Genomic DNA, 19041 nt, shown 5'->3' with positions numbered 1-19041 from the left:
TTTAATAAAGAACAAACGTAACACCAGCAGAACATCACACGGCGGAGTGCAGCTGGTTCTTAAACACAGCCCTGACAAAAAGAAAGTTTATTAAAAAAAAAAAAAAATGTGTTGAGCGCAGTGAATTGTGGGCATGGACTCCTCCCACGTGTTTAGAGCAGTCATGACCCACTCCACAGACTCTCAGATGCTCTGGACCGGACAGTGACCCGTCCAAGAGCCGCTGTGACACGGCCCAAACCCGGATGAGAGAGCCGGAGGAGTCCCGTGGGGTGACCAGGTGAAGAACTCTCATAAACTCGTAAAAATTCAGCGCTAACGTGGCGCGTGCGCTCATTTAGTCTAGCATGTGTTTGTTAGCATTCGGAGCTAGCATGCTAACGCTACCTAGTGACTCTTTCAGCTTTTCCGCTTTGACAGTCACGTTTGTACTTAATTTTAGCGTGCATTTAGTTGTTATTCTAACTGTACTGCTAATAATTATTTTTAAATTGCGTCTAAAATTTGTCAAAAACTGCAAATAAACTAAAGAAGGCCTAGTCTCTTTAAACCGGTGTGCTGCTAGTTCCCAAGTTAACACTGTTGTTTTTAATACAATCAGTTGTTTTATCACTTTAAATCATCTGTAATGTTTGTCAAAGTTGCGAATCTGCTGTTATGAATCTGTTCGTAGCGAGTTTCATTATGTTTTGTGTGTCTGTAGTGCTTTAAGTTGCACTATCTTGCATCATACCTGTGCCTGATTAACCAGAACAATCAGACTACAGCACGAGCTCATCTCTCATCATCTTAAACCAGCTCAGCTCTGTGGAAGTCTCCTGCACAGATAAGAGCAAAAACATTTAGCTTTTTCTGGCTTAGTAGGCCTGTAGTATTTGCTGAATCACCACAATGCAATGGTGATGTCATGATGCAGGTCTGCACTAAAAACTTAAAAAATGTAATGTTTTGTCACTATATCTATGTCTTTCCAGGTTAGGTCTCTGAGATCTGCTACCAGCCGTGTGTTCTGGTTTCTGAGTCCGCGCTTGTCATGATGGCCAGTGGAGACGATGATGACCCTATTATAGAAGAGGTATGTTGGTTAAAATATACTAGTTATTTTATGCAGTTTCATATGTGAAGTGTAACATGTACATGGAAATATTGGAATAGCGGGGATAAGGTCCAATTGCAAAAGGAACAGCATTTGATGTAAAAAGGTTAATGTGTTAAAGCGTCGGGTGTGGACGGACTGTCTGCTGTGATTGGTGAATGTGATGAAGTTTAGGAACAGGATTATTTTTAAGGAGATATGGTTAAAGTAAAGGTTAGGGAAGTGGTTAAGATTATGTTAAGTCAAATCTATTTTACAAACTGTTTTTTTTTTTTCAAATTTTTTAACCATGTTCCAGTTTTTTCTTCTCATTGAGCCTCTGAAGTTGTATTTGGAATGATTCATGTTTGAGTAATCTTTAATCTCATATTTTCTTATTTCCGTTTCAGTTTTATGTTCTTAATTGGTTATATTTGTAGGATTCGGCAGCATTGCGTAGTCATTTTGGTACAAAGGGAAAAAAAAAGTGCTGCTCGCTAGTGTGATGTGCAGCTATCCATAGGGAGTGCCGACAGTATGCGGCGCTTTGTTGTGATGACGTTTCCAATGATGTCGGCTCCCATTGGCCACGGCAGTTTTCTAATGCAGAAGTCAGCGGACTTGTTTCTTTTATTAAGTCGTTTTGGATTAATATTGTGATTTAAAATGTGTAAATTATAACATAATGATTCACAGGTGTCAGACATGAGAACTATAGAGACACAAGCTCAATAGGTCTGATTTAAGGTGAAGAAGGTGGTTAAGATGAGGGTGAGGGAAGTGTTTTGGCTTCATTAACATGTTTCAGAAGTAACTAATTTATGTCAACTTACACAAGATAAAAATTAAAACAGTCAAAGATATGTCATTTAGGCCTGTTTACAGCAACAGAAGCTAACACGTTTTCATAGAAACCAGAGTGTCGCGATCACTCTCTCTCGTCTCTCCGGACCTGACTATCAGCACTAAACATGTTTTAATCTCCTAATCCAGTTTGTGGTGGGACAAAGGTGAAAGAAACTACTGCTGTCCCTTGTGTCTTTGTATGTGAACAAGTCTAGACATGCATCTGGCTTAGGAAGCAGTTCTTTGGAAACAGGTTTTATTAAATTAAAAAATAATAAAATTGGGATTGTAAACCTGAAAATCCTCTTGGGCGCAATAAAAGTCTATGGACACATTTTGTTTCATAATTTGCTCATTTCACAGTTACACACACAGTTATGTCTCCAGCATTCGCAGTTGCACACGTGCAGTTACGTACGCATTTACGTGTCCAGCATTCTCAGTTTCTCCATCTCCTTAAACAGATGTAATGTCACAAACATGCCTGTGATCACAATGTATTTTTTTATTTGTTTAGATCGATGTGTATCTCGCCAAAAGCCTCGCAGAAAACCTCTATCTTCTCCAGGTAAGTCTTGTTGTTTTTCGATCTCCGTGACCCTGAGCTTGTTGTTAAGGCTCAGTGATTCACATAAATATTTCTATAGACTGTATATAGACTATGATGACTCCTTTGTATGGCATGTTTTTTATTGTGTATATGTTTTCTTGTCTCTTAAAAACTAAACTGTCTACAGAGAAAATTAAACTTTGCAATAGGACTGCAATGGTTTAATTATTTCAACCTTCATTTGGTTAAAACAGTATTAAAAAATGTGTCAATGTACAAAATAAATTCTAACTTTCAACTACTAAAAGAATCGGTAGCTGTAGTCCTACTTTGCAGTTAAATTTTGTTTTTAAAGGGCCCATATGACACTATTCTCTGTTCTAATGTTGTTTCCTCATCACAAACAGACCTGGACTTGTGTTTTGTTTCATTCACACATGTTTAACACACAAACCCTGCATGTTTAGGCTGAGTTCTTCTCTCAAACTGAAAACACTTCCACCTTGGGATGTCATCATGTGGTAATACAGGAAGTGCTCCACTGTGTTTTTAAACTCCAAACACCTTCACTAGAATCATTTGGATTAATTCAGTCCTGGAATTTCCGATCTCTACTGAACTAAAGGTAAAAGGAGCCGTTAACTTGAAAACTACCACTTCATGACATAACAAGGTGGAACAGAGCATTTTGAGCTTTGAAGATGTAATAATAAAGTGTTACTCAAACATGTATGAATGAAACAAAACACAATTCCAGGTCTGTTTTTGAGGAAGACACGGCATTATAACACGGATTAAAGCTCACAGGCGTCAGTTTTGTGTAATATAGGACCTTTAACCTGCTCTCAAACGCTTTTAATAGAGATTCTTATGCTGCCGTAGACACTGAGACACTAAAATCCTGTATCTTTGTGTCTCGACATTAATCCAAACCCGTTGTTTGTTTTCAGTATCCGGTCAGGCCTTCTACCATGAACTATGATGACGTCAATCACTTAGCTGCTAAAATCAAGCCTAAACAGCAGCGGGTAAGGACTCACGGACCAATAAATACCAGGGAAATGTGAAATTATTATTGTATTTCGTTTGTAGTTGGAGCTGGAGATGGCTATGGACACGATGAGCCCAAACTACTGTCGCAGTAAAGGAGAGCAGATCGCTTTGAACGTGGACGGCACCACGTACGACGAGAGCAACACCTATTCTGTGTATGTTTAATGTTTGTGTGTTTATCAATTCAATTACATCTATATTAGAGCTGCTTGTGTAATCGTGCTCAAAGAAGAACTGGACTCAAATCTCCCTGTGTGTGTCAGATGCCCTCCCTGTATAAGCTTGTCAGTTTATATTTCAGTCTTTGGTAACTTTTTCTGGATCCGTTTTAAACTGCGAACTTTGAACAGAATCCCTTTTATTAAAACATAAATCACTAATTTAATCGCAGTTGCTTATCAGAAAAATCTGTCATATTTTGCCAAATCGTACAGGCCTTAAACACATTTTGTTCCATTGAGTTAGTAGTTTGTTGACCTAAGCACCTTTCTCGATCCACTGGTCAGTTCACATTCCTCCTTTTATCCTCTGGGTCAAGCAAATGGCCTCTTTTTTTGATGTTATTGTTTGAGTAACACCGCTGCCTAAAAATCCACACAAAGCTTTATATTAACACTTAAACATGAAGAGACAGCTGCATAATCGTGACCACAGCCCTCGTATAAGACTGTGACAATAAAGGGGCTTAGTGCGAGTTTGGAGTCAATTTAAATGATAGAATTTGGAGAAATGCCATCAGCCAGGGAAAAAAACACATCTGTCGATCTCTGACTAAATATCCCCATTTATTTTTTGATTTCCAGGAAAATGATGGACAAACAGACCTTCTCCTCCATCCAGGCCACGACAAACACGTCTCGATACGCCGCCGCTGTGTTTCGCAAAGGTTCAGTGACTTCATCAACTTAATTTTCTTACAAATCAAATCTTAAACCAGACATTTTTTTTCTTGGCATGGATTCACCAGCTGCTTGTCCCCATGGAAACGGATATAGAAGTTTATCGCTATAGATTTTTTTTTCCTCTAATCGAAACTTATTTTGTACATTTATTTATATGTAGTTGTATTTTTCCATTTTTCATCCACCTATTGCTGTAGATGTAAATGTAATATTTTTAATTTATTTAATATAACAAACATACCGTAAATTTCGGACTATGAGCCGTTACTTTGTTCCCCCACACTTTGAATCCTGCGGCTTATACAATGGTGCAGCTAATTTAAAGATTTTTACTGGCTAACGGCCACGGGGGGGACACTACCAGTAAATGCAAAAGGGAGATAGACATTGGGAATGATTATGCGCTGAAGAATACACTAGTTTTCCAGGTATGTTCTTGTCGTGTTGGTGCTCTCTTGATGCCGTGTTAGTGCTGTTTTATTTTGTAAACGTGCAGGCATGTTCATCCCGTGCTGATGGCGCGTTGGTCCTGATTTTCAGGCACAGTTTAAAAAGAAGTGTCTTAAAAAAAAAACAACTTGCGTGTACTGTCTTTCTGTGTAAATATCTCATGTTACAACATGAAAACCTGCAGCTTATATTCAATTGCGGCTTATATATGTACAAAATTGATTTTCTTTTAAAATTTAGCTGGTGCAACTCTATAGTTCAAAATTTACGGTAGTGACGAGCGGTGATAAAACAAACCAAGACAAACAAATACAAACCAAACCAGCCATTTTGATCTTTTTGTGTTTTTCCAGGTGAACTTCACATGACTCCTCTGACTGGAATCCTTCAGATGAGACCCAGTTTTTCTTACCTGGACAAAGCCGACAGCAAAACCCGAGAGAGGGAGGCGGAGAAGGAGGGTGGGTGTGAGGGCGTGGATGTGGGTGTGGGTGAATGAGTTGGAGTTTAATGTAGATGTCGGTAGTTTTATAAATATTTTGTTTTGTAGGTGGGGATTCTTCTCAAGATGAAGCTGAAGAAGAGGCCAAGGCCATAACGGTAAAACACACACACGACTTTATGATTTTAAAGGTTCACTATGTAACTTTTCTTGCTTGGGTCCATCATCTGCTTCGGTCTGTTGAGATGTTATTGAGTTGTCTGAAATGTTACTCAGTATGGCATTAAACTTGTCTACATTGCATTTATTTAGTTAAGGGTGAAAAACTCTGATTGTATTTATTTGGATTAGCGACTCCTATTCTTCCTGGGCTCACCATTCCACAGATCTGACCTGTAGCATCACATGCAGTTGTATATAATAACTAGCAACATTAAAGTTCCGTAGTGTATCTTTTGATGTTGTGTGATTAGACCAGTTGTACTTCTGTGTCCTTTACCTTTTAAATATAAGTTTGGTTTCATTTACCTTTTACTATGTTTTATTTTGTAGGTGAGGTTTGCTCGCCCTGAGTCGGAGCAGGCGCGGCAGAGGAGGATCCAGTCCTACGAGTTTCTCCAGAAGAAACAGGCCGAGGAGCCGTGGGTCCACCTGCGTTACCACGGCATAAAGGTCCCATGGTTTTAACAATAGATTTAATACAAAGGTCAATGATGTCAAATGCATTGGATTAAACTAAGAAGAGGGACCAGACTGATATTAATCTGTATAAAAAACACACAGAGGATTAGTCTGAGTTTGACAGTGTATCGTTTCTGTAACAGGCCGAGTTTATGTTTTTATTAGTAGTTTGTGGTTTTGAAAATAAAATGATTTAATTTAATGTATTCTTATTTCAGGATTCTCGTTCGGAGCATGAAAAACAGTATCTGTACTGCCAATCTGTGGACGCCTTTCAGAACTCAGAGCTGGTCAAAACGCCAAAGTAAATCCAATGTTCTGTTAATATCATTGAACTACTGCTCTGTCACCTGTGGATATACTTTAAAATGTTCATTACTTTGTAGGGAGTATCTCTCTATGTTGATGCCTCCACAAACAGAAGAGAAAGTGTAAGTATTTATGTTTAATATTCATTCTTTAGTTAATCTTGAGTCTCTTTATTCAATGATCCGTTTGGGTCTTTTTAATGGCGATGTCCAGAGCCAGAGATGTCTATTTTAAATAAAAATTTACCGAAAACATCATCACAAAAAGTGCCCTAAAGGTGCACTATGTAACTTTTTGTTGGAGGGTTAAAGACCTGCTCGTCTCCGTGGAAATGTTAATGCTTTAGACACATTCAACTTTTTTTTTTCTTTATATAAAACGTAGAAAGTAGTAAAAATAAACACAGAAAACGTCAAACATATGAAGTAAGATACATGGAATTATGTAGTAAAGAAAACTAGTAAAATAACTACGACATTTTAATTATATATTTATATGCAAATCTGTAAATGGAAAAAAAAACACATTGAATGAGGTCCCTCCAAACCTCTGACTGGTCGTGTATGAACAGTAGTAGTAGTAGTGTAGTGTATAACATTGTGTTTTGTTTCTGTAGAGTGCAGCCAACTGGTCCCAGTAATGTTCTGTCTATGGCACAGCTCAGGACTCTGCCTCTCGCGGAGCAGGTCAAGACCCTCATGAAGAACGGTAAGAGGAAAAAAGCATCGTCTTACAACCAAAAACATAATAAATGTGTAAAAAATGTAAAAACCCTGGTATAAATGTGGTGTGTGTGACAGAGTGGATGTGGTCAGCTTTGAAATAATGAAGGAATATGTGCAGTTTTCTGAGTCGGGTAAACACAGATTATACTGCTGCTACAATTAACTGGAATAATCGAGACGAGACTGTTCAAATATTCATAACTGTATTTTGAGAATCATAAATGTTGTCTGGTCCATCCATATATTTACAACAAATATTTCCGCATTATTAAGTCAAAAGGCAAAAAGCATTTTCAGATCTTTTTCCATTATACACTTTTTTCATAAATTGTCTCTATGTAAAAACAATAAAGGCTTAAAAGCTCCATATTTGAACCTGTCCTGATGATCACTACATCCACTGATGGTTCAGAACGTCACAGATGGAACAGGCATTTTTGGAGTCAATATTTATGTTTCTTTTTCTTATTACAGATAAATAACCCACATTTTCCCACTTGTGCAATGATCAGATCTGAGGTGCAGAGGCTTGAAATATGAACTTCTATGACTCATTATAGACACAAACTCATTACTTAAGAGTTGATTTTTCTTATTTATTGCAGCTCATATTTTTACAATAGTTTTGATTGAGAGTACGTTTGGGGGATATTTCTGGTTTATGGTTTCCGTTTATCGTCTGCATTTACTTCAGCAAAATATCACACTTCAAAATGTTATCGTCTACTCTGTTATATTGATTATGCATGATTTACCATGAAATATCCAAAAGGTAAATTCACAAATGTGTTAAATGATTGGTCTAGACTGCGGTGATCTGAAACTCAGTATTAGAAGTTGCTCAGTGTTACTTTATGGGTCTCTCCTAATCCTTCATAAATAATTCACCATCTCTATTTATTTCTCTAAAGTGAAGCTGATGCCTTTTGCAAACCTGATGGGGCTCCTCGCCTCTGGCACAGACTCCACTGCAGTGCTGCGGTGCATCCAGCAGGTGGCGCTGTTGGTTCAGGGAAACTGGGTCGTGAAAAGGTGAGACAAAAGACACACATGCAAAAGCTCTCAGCAGTTTAACATTTGCATGAAACATTATCCCAGCACACCGGCCCGTGCTCTGCCTTACACTGATACAAACGGGACACAACCTCAGACAGAAATGACTTGATCAAACAAAGATGGCGGCTGTTTTTGCTCTTCTAATTTTTATCTATCTTGTCTTTTTCAGTGATGTTTTATATCCCAAAAACAGCTTCAGCGCTCACAGCGGCGTTCCGGCCGAAGTGCTCTGTCGAGGGAGAGACTTTGTGGTAAAAACTGCCTTTTCTTTAGTAATACTAGAAAAAACTAAGCCTAAATACGTCTTAATAAATGTAATAAAAAATCATCTTAAATCCTCACAATTGCCTGAGAACAATATAAAGAAGTGGATTTGGAGCAGTGTTAGGCATACATACAAACATATATACAGTGACACACGCAGACACACACATACAGATACACACACAGACGCACGCATACAGGAAACATTACAATACAATAGACTTGATCTGGGCTTTATTTTTAAAGTGAACGTTTTTCTCCCTCTTCAATAAATATAAGTTTCTGTATCATTATTACATATTTGGCTTTGACATTTGAGAGAACACTGAAATATTAACTTCTAAACTAATATTAAATATGTTTTGTCTAAACTTCAGTTAGTTGACTCTCCTTAAAGGGACGTTTGTGATTTGCCAGTTCAAAAGTTGGTTCTGATTCTTCATTTTACGTTCACACTTCAGACCAAATCCACGTGACCTGCATCCGACTGTTTCATGTCGGTGTGAACGGTTTAATTCAGATGTTTTCAAATCCGACCCAGACCTCACTCGTTTGTCATAAATCTGATCCGTCTCTGATGTGTCTGGAGTCTGAACACGTGGCGCAGTCATGTGACTTACACGTCCTCGATTGTCTTTCCAACTCTCTCGCGCCAGAACACGGTTATAATGTAGCCGATCACATAAATGTAAACAGCAGTCACATTTTTGTTGTAATGTGAAGGACTACATTAAAAAAAATCAGATGCAAACAAAAAGTCCAAATTGGTCCAGATGCCCTGCAGTGTAATCTTGTAAATCTTAACACATTGAACTAAAACAACTTTAATTTGTTCTATTAAACTATTCGATTAATATTGTCACCTTGTTTTTCACAACTTAAGTAAATGTTCAAAATGACTACGTTTTCATTGTTTTGGTTCAAACAGATGTGGAGATTTACGCTGGAGCGCTCCATCATGAGGAAGGAAGTCGCCGCCATTATAAAAGTAAAGACCAGATTAAACTACTGCAGAGTCCATTAGAATCACCTTTAAAGCCTCCTGTGCTCTCTAGCTCCCCCCAGAGGACGTGAAGGAGTTCCTGGAGCACGTGGCCGCTCCTCGGGTGAATCGCGGATGGGAATTTCTTCTTCCGACCGACCGCGAGTTCATAAAGAAGCATCCGGACATCGCTCACAGGCAGAACATGCTGTGGATGGGGATTCAGAGCAAGTAGGTTACACATTTAAAGTTGCCCTGTGGAACCTTTCTGGTGTAGGATCTGCTGCCTGCTTTTATCTAAGAACATGATTTGCCTGGAAAGTTTAATTCCATGGGGTGGAACACATCTGTCGCCATGGAGACAAGCACGCGATGCCAACAGGCCGAGTTACAGGTTATATCTGCGAACAGGCGAGCAACATGAATGCACTTTTTTCAAGGTAATATAGCAATTAAATCACCTGCAATTAAATAAACACAAGATAAATGTGTTTAATGCCATACTGTGGAACATTACAGGGAAATCAATCACATCTCTATGGAGACAAGCAGGTGGCGGACCCTACACCCGAAAGTTACATAGTGCAACTTTAAAGGTGCACTATGTAACTTTTCTAGTAGAGTCTGCCTGTCTCTATGGAGGTGTCATTGCTTTGCCTGGAATATTCCACAGTATGGCTTTAGACACATCAATATGGCATTTATTCAGTTAAAGGAGTTTTTATTTCTCCAACATATTTTTAAGAACATGTTTTCTCATTGTGAGCAGGCTCGCCTCTCCACAGATCTGACCTGTAAATTAGCCAGATGGTGTCACCTGTTTGTCTCCATGGATACGTTTAATTTCTAAATGCTAAATGTGCTCTACGCAGCGATACTTTTTACTTTCTTACAAATACACATGCTAATCTTAATGAATGTATTTCTTTCAGGTTGGAAAAAGTATTTAATTTTTCAAAAGACGACTTCATGCCAAAGAACTCCCCTCAACCCGGTAACAAAAAGTTTAATGAATCCACATTTTCATAATAACTCCATACATTTGTGATTATTAAAGACTTAATCTGGACTTTTTTTTCTAGAACCTGTTCATATATCCGGCGAGCAGCGCTTAAAAATGGCCCAGGAACGCGCTCACTCTAACCAGGCGACGCTAAAGAAGGAGCTAGCCGCTAAAAAAGCCATGTGCAAAGAGGAACCTATGGACACAACCCCTCATCTCTCAAACGGATCTATGAACGGGGACTTGGACCATGCTAACGCTAATGGTGCTAGCCATTCGGACCCCTCCTCCTCCTCCCCCGAGCTGACGGACTTTGTGAAGAAGATATTTAGGAAGCATTTTGTATTGACTCTTTGTGAGTTTAAGAGACTTCTGGGGCTGCACGTGGCATCGATCCCGGCGGGTAAAGTGGTGGTACCGTCTATGTCGGATCACATGCTGCAGGACGCCATCCTTCAGAATAACTGCAGACAGATCCCTGTGCCTGTGAGTACCGTTTACTTATGTAATTAGTGTTTAGAACAAGTTCAGTGGATCAAATTAGAAAAGTGAAGTGAGTCAACCATGCTCAAATTAAATCAGATGTCCTGCTTTTCGGGCTTTTCGATGAGTGTAGGGAAGAGGGGTCAAATTATAGTATGACTTAAAGCTAGCAACATGATGCTAGCTTGACCTGTGACCATAGCCTGTATAAAAAAGTGGACTAAGTGAGTGTGACGTCACCAATAACTATTAGGGGCCAATTTCCATATATGTGTCCAAAAATCAAGATATGATTGATTGAGTTTATTATTGTGTCTTGCATACAAAGAATGCTGAGCCCTTTAATGGGCTTATAAGACATCATTAACAAAAATACAATAGTCCAGACGTGTGATACAACAGAAAACGACAATAAACTCATTTAAACAAACTCATTTGCTGCTTCTTCCAGGCTTTACATAGAAATGATGACAACTTATAAATATTAGAATTAAACAACCATGTCATCATCACACCAGAACATTTCAGGGCATTTCATCAAATAAAGGATTTCTAAATTCATCATAAAATGGACAATACAACAAAAAATGAACTTCACTTTCTACTTCGCCCAACTCACATAAACCACAAAGTCTTCTTCAGGGGTTTGAGAAAACCTCCCAGTTTCTAAGGCCAGGGGAAGGATCCCTTGTGCACTCCCAAAAAACAGCAGATGGCTTGGTTTTCCACAGCATCCAAAGCAGAACTTTGTCTAGCCCCCACACACCAGCAGCAACGTTTAAAACAGGAGATACACAGGCCTCATACAGCTTTGAATATGTTTCATAACCGAGATCTTTACACATTTTCACTTTGTTAATCACAAAACCTAGACCTCGACTGGCTGAAGCAGCAAGGATTTTTACCCCACTGACAAAACTCATAAATTCATCAAAAGTGAACCCCAGATATTTGTACTGAGGGACATACTCAAGATTTACATTTCCGAATGTAAGGACCTTTTTACTTTGAGGAGCTGTCTTTTTTCTAAAATGCATTATTTGCGTTTTAGCTTCATTTATAGCAAGTCTCCACCCACAGCACCACTGTTGTAATACATTTAACATTGACTGTAGGTCCTCTTCTGTTTCAGCCAGGAGTGCAACATCATCAGCACAGAGCAGAATGTCCACTACATCACTGTCCATATGTAACACCAATGTCCAACTGTTTGATTTCAAGAGCCAAGTCATTTATAAAGAGCGAGAACAGGCTTGGGGACAGAACATCCCCTTGTTTTACACTAGGAGGTATAGGAAACCACTCAGTCCTTAAATCATTCACTTGAACACATCCAATACAGTCTGCATACAGGGATTTTAATGCTCCATAAAATCTCCCATCAACACCGGCCTGAAGAAGTTTGAAACACAACAAATCCCTATTGACCCAATCAAATGCTTTCTTAAAATCCACGAAACAAACAAAAGTGGACTTATTTTCAGCCAGTCGAGTTCTCACTATAGTTGAAACTGTTAATATGATCAATACAATCTCTTTGTTTTCTAAATCCATTTTGTTCATCCACCAACAATTCTGTGTTTTCAAGAAACCGTGTCAATCTGGCATTCAGGATACTGGAATAGATTTTGTAAAGTGTACTTAAAAGACTGAGTCCTCTATAATTAAGGGGCACTCTGGGATCATCTTTTACCGACTTAGGAATGGGTATGATTATAGATTTATGCCATATTGAGGGGACAATACCATATTCAAAACAAAACTTAAACAAAAAAGAACGTTCAAAAGATGTGGGCATTTTAACACTTAATTTGAAATTTCTTCTACTCCCATGGCCTTCCTTAGTTTTGCCTTATTCAGAGCGTTGCTTACTTCCTCCAAGGTAATATTAGAGTTTAGGAATGTATTTGGCTGATAACTTTCTTGCCTCATAATTAACTCTAAATCCTCTTTGATTTTGATTCAATTTTTGGAGAAATTTCAGTTAAACTAAGAGGAAGACAGTCCCCCAGCATAAAGATTTGAAAAAACATCTTCCCATTTTTTTAATCACTTTCTCTTTGCTTAACTCCCCCTCACCATTATGTACAATGATTTCCATTGGAATTTTAACTTTTTGAGGCCCTAATTGATTTACCATTTTCCAAAATTGTTGTGGGTTACTTGCCTGCAAATGTTCTATTTTTAGTGCTTGACCTTTTGAAAATCTTCTTTTATAAATTCTGAAATGTTTGTCAAAAATGGACAGTGTCTGCTTATAATTGTTCCTCAAATCCTGTTTATTTTTATGAACATTAATATCAGACAAATCAGGCGCCCTCTTTCCCTGAGGTTGCTCTACATAGCGTTAGCAACAGGTTTGATTGACAGCGTTGCTAAGCACCTGCTCCCTGCTAAACCAGTGGCATGGGCAGGATGCAGTGTTGGCGTCAATGGCCTCGCTCCAGATTGGCTCTTTGGTTGCTGTGATACTTGAGGTCTGAATTCCAAACATGGAGCTCCAAATTGGCCCCTATAACTGCTCTAGCCTCGATGAGCTTCATGTGACTGAAGCTGAACGCTGTGGGTGGCGTCACACTCACTTGGTCCACTTCTTTGTACAGTCTGTGCTGAACTGTAACCAAAAAGACACAAACATGACTCCCGTGGTTACTCTGAAATAACACTTTGACAGTTTGAACCCCTCTGGTCTGGGCTCTCCCTCTGGCTCTGGACAGTGAGTTTCTGTGTCACTCTGTTGTATCGACTTCCTTTTAACGGTTTTAACGGTAGATTCTTGACCTGAGGCGTTTTAAACCTGCTCTCCTCCAGTTCCCTCTGGATCAGTGTAACTCAATCCACTGTTTAATGCAGCTCTGTGTAAGACTGGACCAGCCCTGTGTTTAGAGCGATGGAGATGGAGAAGACGAGTGCAAAATTACAATATCCCTTATACTAACTTCAACTTGAGCTGCCCAAAGTGGTTCACAGATACTACAACAAACAAAGAGTTACTAACTACTGACAGTTTGCAGTGGTCCAAAGTTCCTCACTGACCAATGCATCCTCATAAGAAGTTTATAAGCACTTTTCACAGCTTTCAGAGACAAGACATGCTAACAACATGCTAACAACATGCTAACTAGGTCTGTTGACTGATTATCACTATATCGAGTGATTGTTCAGTACATGAGTGACTCAAAACAAGGGGCGGGGCTGATAATAATGTGAGTTTCTCTAATGGAGACAGTATAATGCACAGACAGACATAAGGATCATGATCAGATTTGTACTTTTGCCTTTAGAAGACTTTGGCAGACACAAGTGCACATACACTGGGAAGTTTTTGGTTATGGTATTTTTTTTGTATCAAGCTCAAACTAACGACTTAAGTGTTTCATTCTGTTTATTTACTGCAGCTCAGGATTTTTAACAATATTGTAGATTTATAATAGTTTTTAGGTTTAAATCTGCTCTTGGTTTTTTGTGTCAGTGGCAAAAATGAGTTTCAATATTATCAATTATCATCTATATTTACTTCAGCAATATATCAAACTTCACAATGTGTTATAGTGACAGGTCTACACTCACTCTTCAGTTGAAATTCTCCTAAAAAAAAAGTGAAGAATTTTACAACCAAAGATATTTTCTAAAACGATTGTGTTGCCATGTGGGCTCGACTTTTTGCCGTGCATTTATAAACATATTTTGCTCAGTTAAAATATTCATTGACCATTTTAATAGTTCTGAACTGTTGTCTGGACTAAACAAAGATGGCAGCATTAACTCAAGATGTAGAAAAAAACTTAACTTTTAGCATCCTCCATCTCAAAGCCCTCAGATAATATTTTGACCTTTTTATCTGGGTAAAATATTACTTATCTATCTATCCATTTTATTTATACAGGCGATCCGTATGAGGGCACTTGGACTCTCTTTTTCATATGCACTTTGTTTAAAATACAATACAAACAGGAAAACAAACAATTCCATATAAAACATTAAAAACAGGTGCAGGTTATAAAAATCTATTGACTAATCAAATAGAAAAAAGCTTCACTGTTTCACTCGTAAGTTTTCTGAAATGTACGGCGTGGTAATAACGGCTCATTATCTTATTTTCTCAACCAGGTGAAAGGTTAAAGGTCGAGACTTTGCCTGCTTTAACCTCGTAGATCTCTGGTTTAGTTCAGATTTGGGCTGCTCCCCCTTCTGTGATTTTGGAGGATTTCAGCTCCACAGGGAGGAGCTGGTCAGACGCCATCTTTGTTACACAACTCCTGATTAGCCTCAAAGCTAATCTCATTAGCCGTTAGCAAGCGCTTAATCTGCTGCAGCCTGTGGCACACGGAGTCAGGGCTCGAATCAGACGAGTCACTCCTGTCTCAACATTTATGAAAGAACTGGAGTCGTTATAATAAAGGGGAATGTAGAACTGGTTTCACGTAAAAATGCTTCGTGTGCGACTGGAGCGATTCAGATGGATTTGTTAAAAGGAAAAAAACATGATCATTACTGTTTGTATAACGTCAAACCAATAGATCTGTTTATTGTAATTTAAGACTTTCTGAACATACGGACTTTCAAATCCCACTCTTGACTTATTGCCGTCCAGATGAGCCACTGTTTTTCTCCAGATAAAGTCTTTTCTGGTCTTATTATTTGTTTTTCTCTAGTTTTAACAGTGTACAGTTTTAAGTTTAATAAATATCTGCATCAGGACAGTTCAGCTAAGACAGGATGCAGCTCTCAAAGGTTTGGGGTAAAAATGGCAGTGAGCGTTTTTAGTAAATTTAAATAACATAATTTGAGGGATAAAATCTAAATCAGTCCAATATATTCGCCCAAAAATATCATCAGAGCTCAGGACAGTCAGATGTTCATAGTGGTCTTAACGGCTGGTTCAGTTTACTGCGTCTGGGCCAGAACATGTAAAATGGCTGCTGTCTATATTCAGTGTTGTTCTTCTGTATCTTCTCCAGTTTCCTGCTCAGACGACACTCGCAGCCGACGAGCAGAAGGTCTTTTGTTTGTGGGATTCAGGAGAGGACTCAGACAAGGTAAAACATGTATAAGACTTTTCTTATTTAATTTCTTTATAAGTATGTCCCCTGGTTTATAACACGTGTTGTGTTGTGTCCCAGCTCCGGCGCGTCATGTTTGAACTCTTCTCTAAAAACTACAGAATCAAACGGACCATGTTGCAAACCAAACTGGCTCAGGAGGTCGGAGACGTGCCCAAAACAGACGTAGATCGACTGCTTAAGGTAAAGAACCAGAGAGAACGTGGTAATGTGGCTTTTATATGAACTAAAGGGTCAGTAAAGTTTATTAAAGCTAAAAACATCATCACTGTTAACGACATGGAGATAAACGATAATCTTACGCTTATACAATTACACGTTTTTATTGATAAAACATGAATTCTTACTTTGATCAGGCTCGCTTTGGTACAGATCTGGCCTGTAACATATCCACCGCCATGGAGACAAGCAGGAGATGCCACCAGGATATGTTTAATGCCATATTGCCAAACATTTCAAACAAAGTGGCAATATTTCCACGGAGACAGGCAGATGGAGTGACAGTGGCTCAGTTGGTAGAGCTTTTGTCCACCGATCTGAAGGTTGGCAGTTTGAATCCCACTCTCGATATAAACGTCAAACGTGAAGGTGGAAAAGAGCTGTATAAAAATGACTGTGTACCATTTTACCATTTACCCTCTACTAGAAAAGTTACACAGTGCATCTTTTAATACACATTTATGGAAAAGCAGTTCAGATTTCCGTGCCTACAAAAATTACAAGATGAATAAAATACGAAAAAAATGTAAAACTTTCGAAAGGTTTTGTGGGAACTGGTCAAATTTTCAAAGTCACAGTTGAGCTCATGATTTCATCTCGTGAGTTTGTGGTCGTTGAAGAGGCTCGATAAGATACGGCTACTAAACACATTCATACCATAGACTGTATATATAAATGGACATAGCTAACCTGCTAGCCGCCGTGCTCCAAACAGGAAGTGATCATGGGCAAACTTCTGGCTCCAATTCACTTTGTATTGAAAAACCGTGGCTTCTCTCTCTGTAACTGCTGCTGTCAGACTCATTATTTTGGTCTTAAATGTTCGTATTAACCTGCTCTACATGATCGTGGTGTTTTTATTTTGTTACCTTCATCATCCTTTCTCTGGATTGGCTCTTTGGTTGCTATGATACTCGAGGTCGTGATTCCAAATAAGGAACTGGACTTCAAATTGGCCCCTATAACTGCTCTAGTGTCGATGAGCTTCATTAGGAGCCGAACACTGTGGGTGACGTCAGACCCACTTAGTCCACTTCTTTACAGAGGCTATGATTCATACATAATCAAACTGAGTAAAGTGTCTTGCCCAAGGACACGATGACAGTACACAGTGTTAGAGCAGGAGTCAAACCTCTGGACGTTTGTGAGGTACTTTTGTTTCGTTCTTTGTGATGTTTTAACTTGACTCCATGTTGTTTTTATGTTTCAGGACTGCTGCATCAGCGCTTCAGGACAGTGGTATCTCAGAGGGACGTGTCCATCGTGACACTGAGCCCCCCCCCCCCTCAGACCCCGCCCCCAAAATCCACCTCATCAAATGCACCCTTAAACTGTCCAATAGGATGGCAGCACAGAGGCCCCACAGCCAATCATGACGCTCCTCCGACTGCGGGTCACCAAATGGCTGCTTTGGATGTGGAGTTCCTGTCATTTCAGCTTTCAGGCATTTTGAAATTAAATGTAGAGAAATGACAGAAGTTAATCTCACTAAGAACTGGAGACGAAATCAGAAGATAAACGGTTTTGCAGGATTTAAAATTTCAAAATTAAGTTTTTTCATTAAGACAATCTCGATCAGCAACATCTGACTTCACTAAAATGAATTTCCATCTATTTTTAAGTCTTCCTGTTAAAAAAAAGTTAATCTGCAGGTTTGGGTTTAATTCATTTAAAATACGGCACAACTTCATCTTGTTTGAGTGGCATTTGAAGCATAAAGTGCTTAAAAAAAACAAGCAAACTGCCCTTTTGTTATTGGCATACTTAAAGCTGCGATCTTGTTAAAAAATGAAAATAAATTATTCAGTTATAAGAATTGTACCAAAATGTCACAAAATTTGATAAAATTTGATATAGGTTTATTTTTGCTTTAGTTTTGCTTCTGAGTGAATTTCAAAGATTGTGAAAAACTCAAATTAGAGATTGTAAGTTCTGGTCTTTTGGGGGCTTTTGTGACGTATTTTGCTGCTAACACGAATCTCTTAAAAGTGCCTCTGCCTCAAACGGTGTAAAAATATTCAAAGGTTCTGACTAAACTTAGCTGTGACAAATTCAAATTTTTCATTTCTGTAAAATATAAATAAATCACTGACACATTATTGTGTAGGTTTTTTTTTGTTTTTTTTTTCAATTAACACAAAAGCAGACAGTGTGTGTGTAAATGGACATGCCATGCTAATCCGCCATGTAAACCAGTGGTGTGGGTGGGAAGGAGCGTTACCTTAAACAACCTCACTCTGGATTGGCTCTTTGGTTGCTGTGATACTTGTGGTTTGAATTTTATGAAATTTGGCTCCTTATTGGCCCCTATAACTGCTCTAGCCTCGATGAGCTTCAGTTGGAGCCGAATGCTGTGGTGACATCACACTCACTTTGTCCACTTCTTTACAGTCTGAGAAGTCATTTTAGAAGTAGTTGACTATAGAAAAGAGATCATTTTTGTTACCACCACTAAAAATACAAAGACAAACCCAATTAGATAAAACAAGTGTCCACGGCGGCTTTAGTGTTCCACAGATCGGTTCTAAACTCAAATCTGTGGAGAGGTGATGCCGCTCTCAATAAGACATGTTTTTCAAGTTGTTTTTGTGCAATAAAAACGAGAGGCAAATATCCAGGGACACAAGCAGGCAGTGGACATCTCAACACAAAAGTTACGCTGTGTAGCTTTGTTTTCTTCCAAACCTTTGTCAAACACTGATCTCTTTTGCTGAGCAGGACAGGGACCACAGGGGGCAGCAGAGGCAAAAACTGTTGTCTTGTCCAGATTTGTAGAGTGAATGAATAAATCGTGAAATTGTACTGCAACTTTGACCGTGTGGAAATCACTATATAAGACTAAATTTTGATAGAAACTGACAAAAGATGCTCAGATGTTTTCCTTTGAGCACATCAGATTTAAACACCCCTAATCAATTTAATAATTTAATAAAGTAAT

General features: G+C 38.7%; 1 protein-coding gene across 1 annotated transcript; it reads left to right on the top strand.

The window, feature by feature from the left end:
- The first annotated feature begins 117 nt into the window (after positions 1-117).
- polr3e (polymerase (RNA) III (DNA directed) polypeptide E) lies at positions 118-18202 on the top strand. Its single transcript, XM_033985097.2, has 21 exons — positions 118-280; positions 975-1075; positions 2439-2489; positions 3422-3499; positions 3564-3679; positions 4328-4410; positions 5230-5337; positions 5427-5476; positions 5871-5990; positions 6218-6303; positions 6386-6430; positions 6925-7016; positions 7945-8065; positions 8259-8340; positions 9282-9341; positions 9409-9566; positions 10268-10329; positions 10418-10824; positions 15783-15860; positions 15945-16067; positions 17314-18202. Exons 2-21 carry the CDS (start codon positions 1034-1036, stop codon positions 17368-17370), a joined length of 2019 nt encoding a protein of 672 aa, XP_033840988.1. The 5' UTR covers positions 118-280; positions 975-1033; the 3' UTR covers positions 17371-18202.
- Positions 18203-19041: the final 839 nt, after the last annotated feature.

This window comes from Periophthalmus magnuspinnatus, chromosome 19 (genome assembly GCF_009829125.3).
Source record: "Periophthalmus magnuspinnatus isolate fPerMag1 chromosome 19, fPerMag1.2.pri, whole genome shotgun sequence".
Taxonomy (NCBI): Eukaryota; Metazoa; Chordata; class Actinopteri; order Gobiiformes; family Gobiidae; genus Periophthalmus; species Periophthalmus magnuspinnatus.
This window is presented reverse-complemented; position numbering and strand designations above follow the sequence as displayed.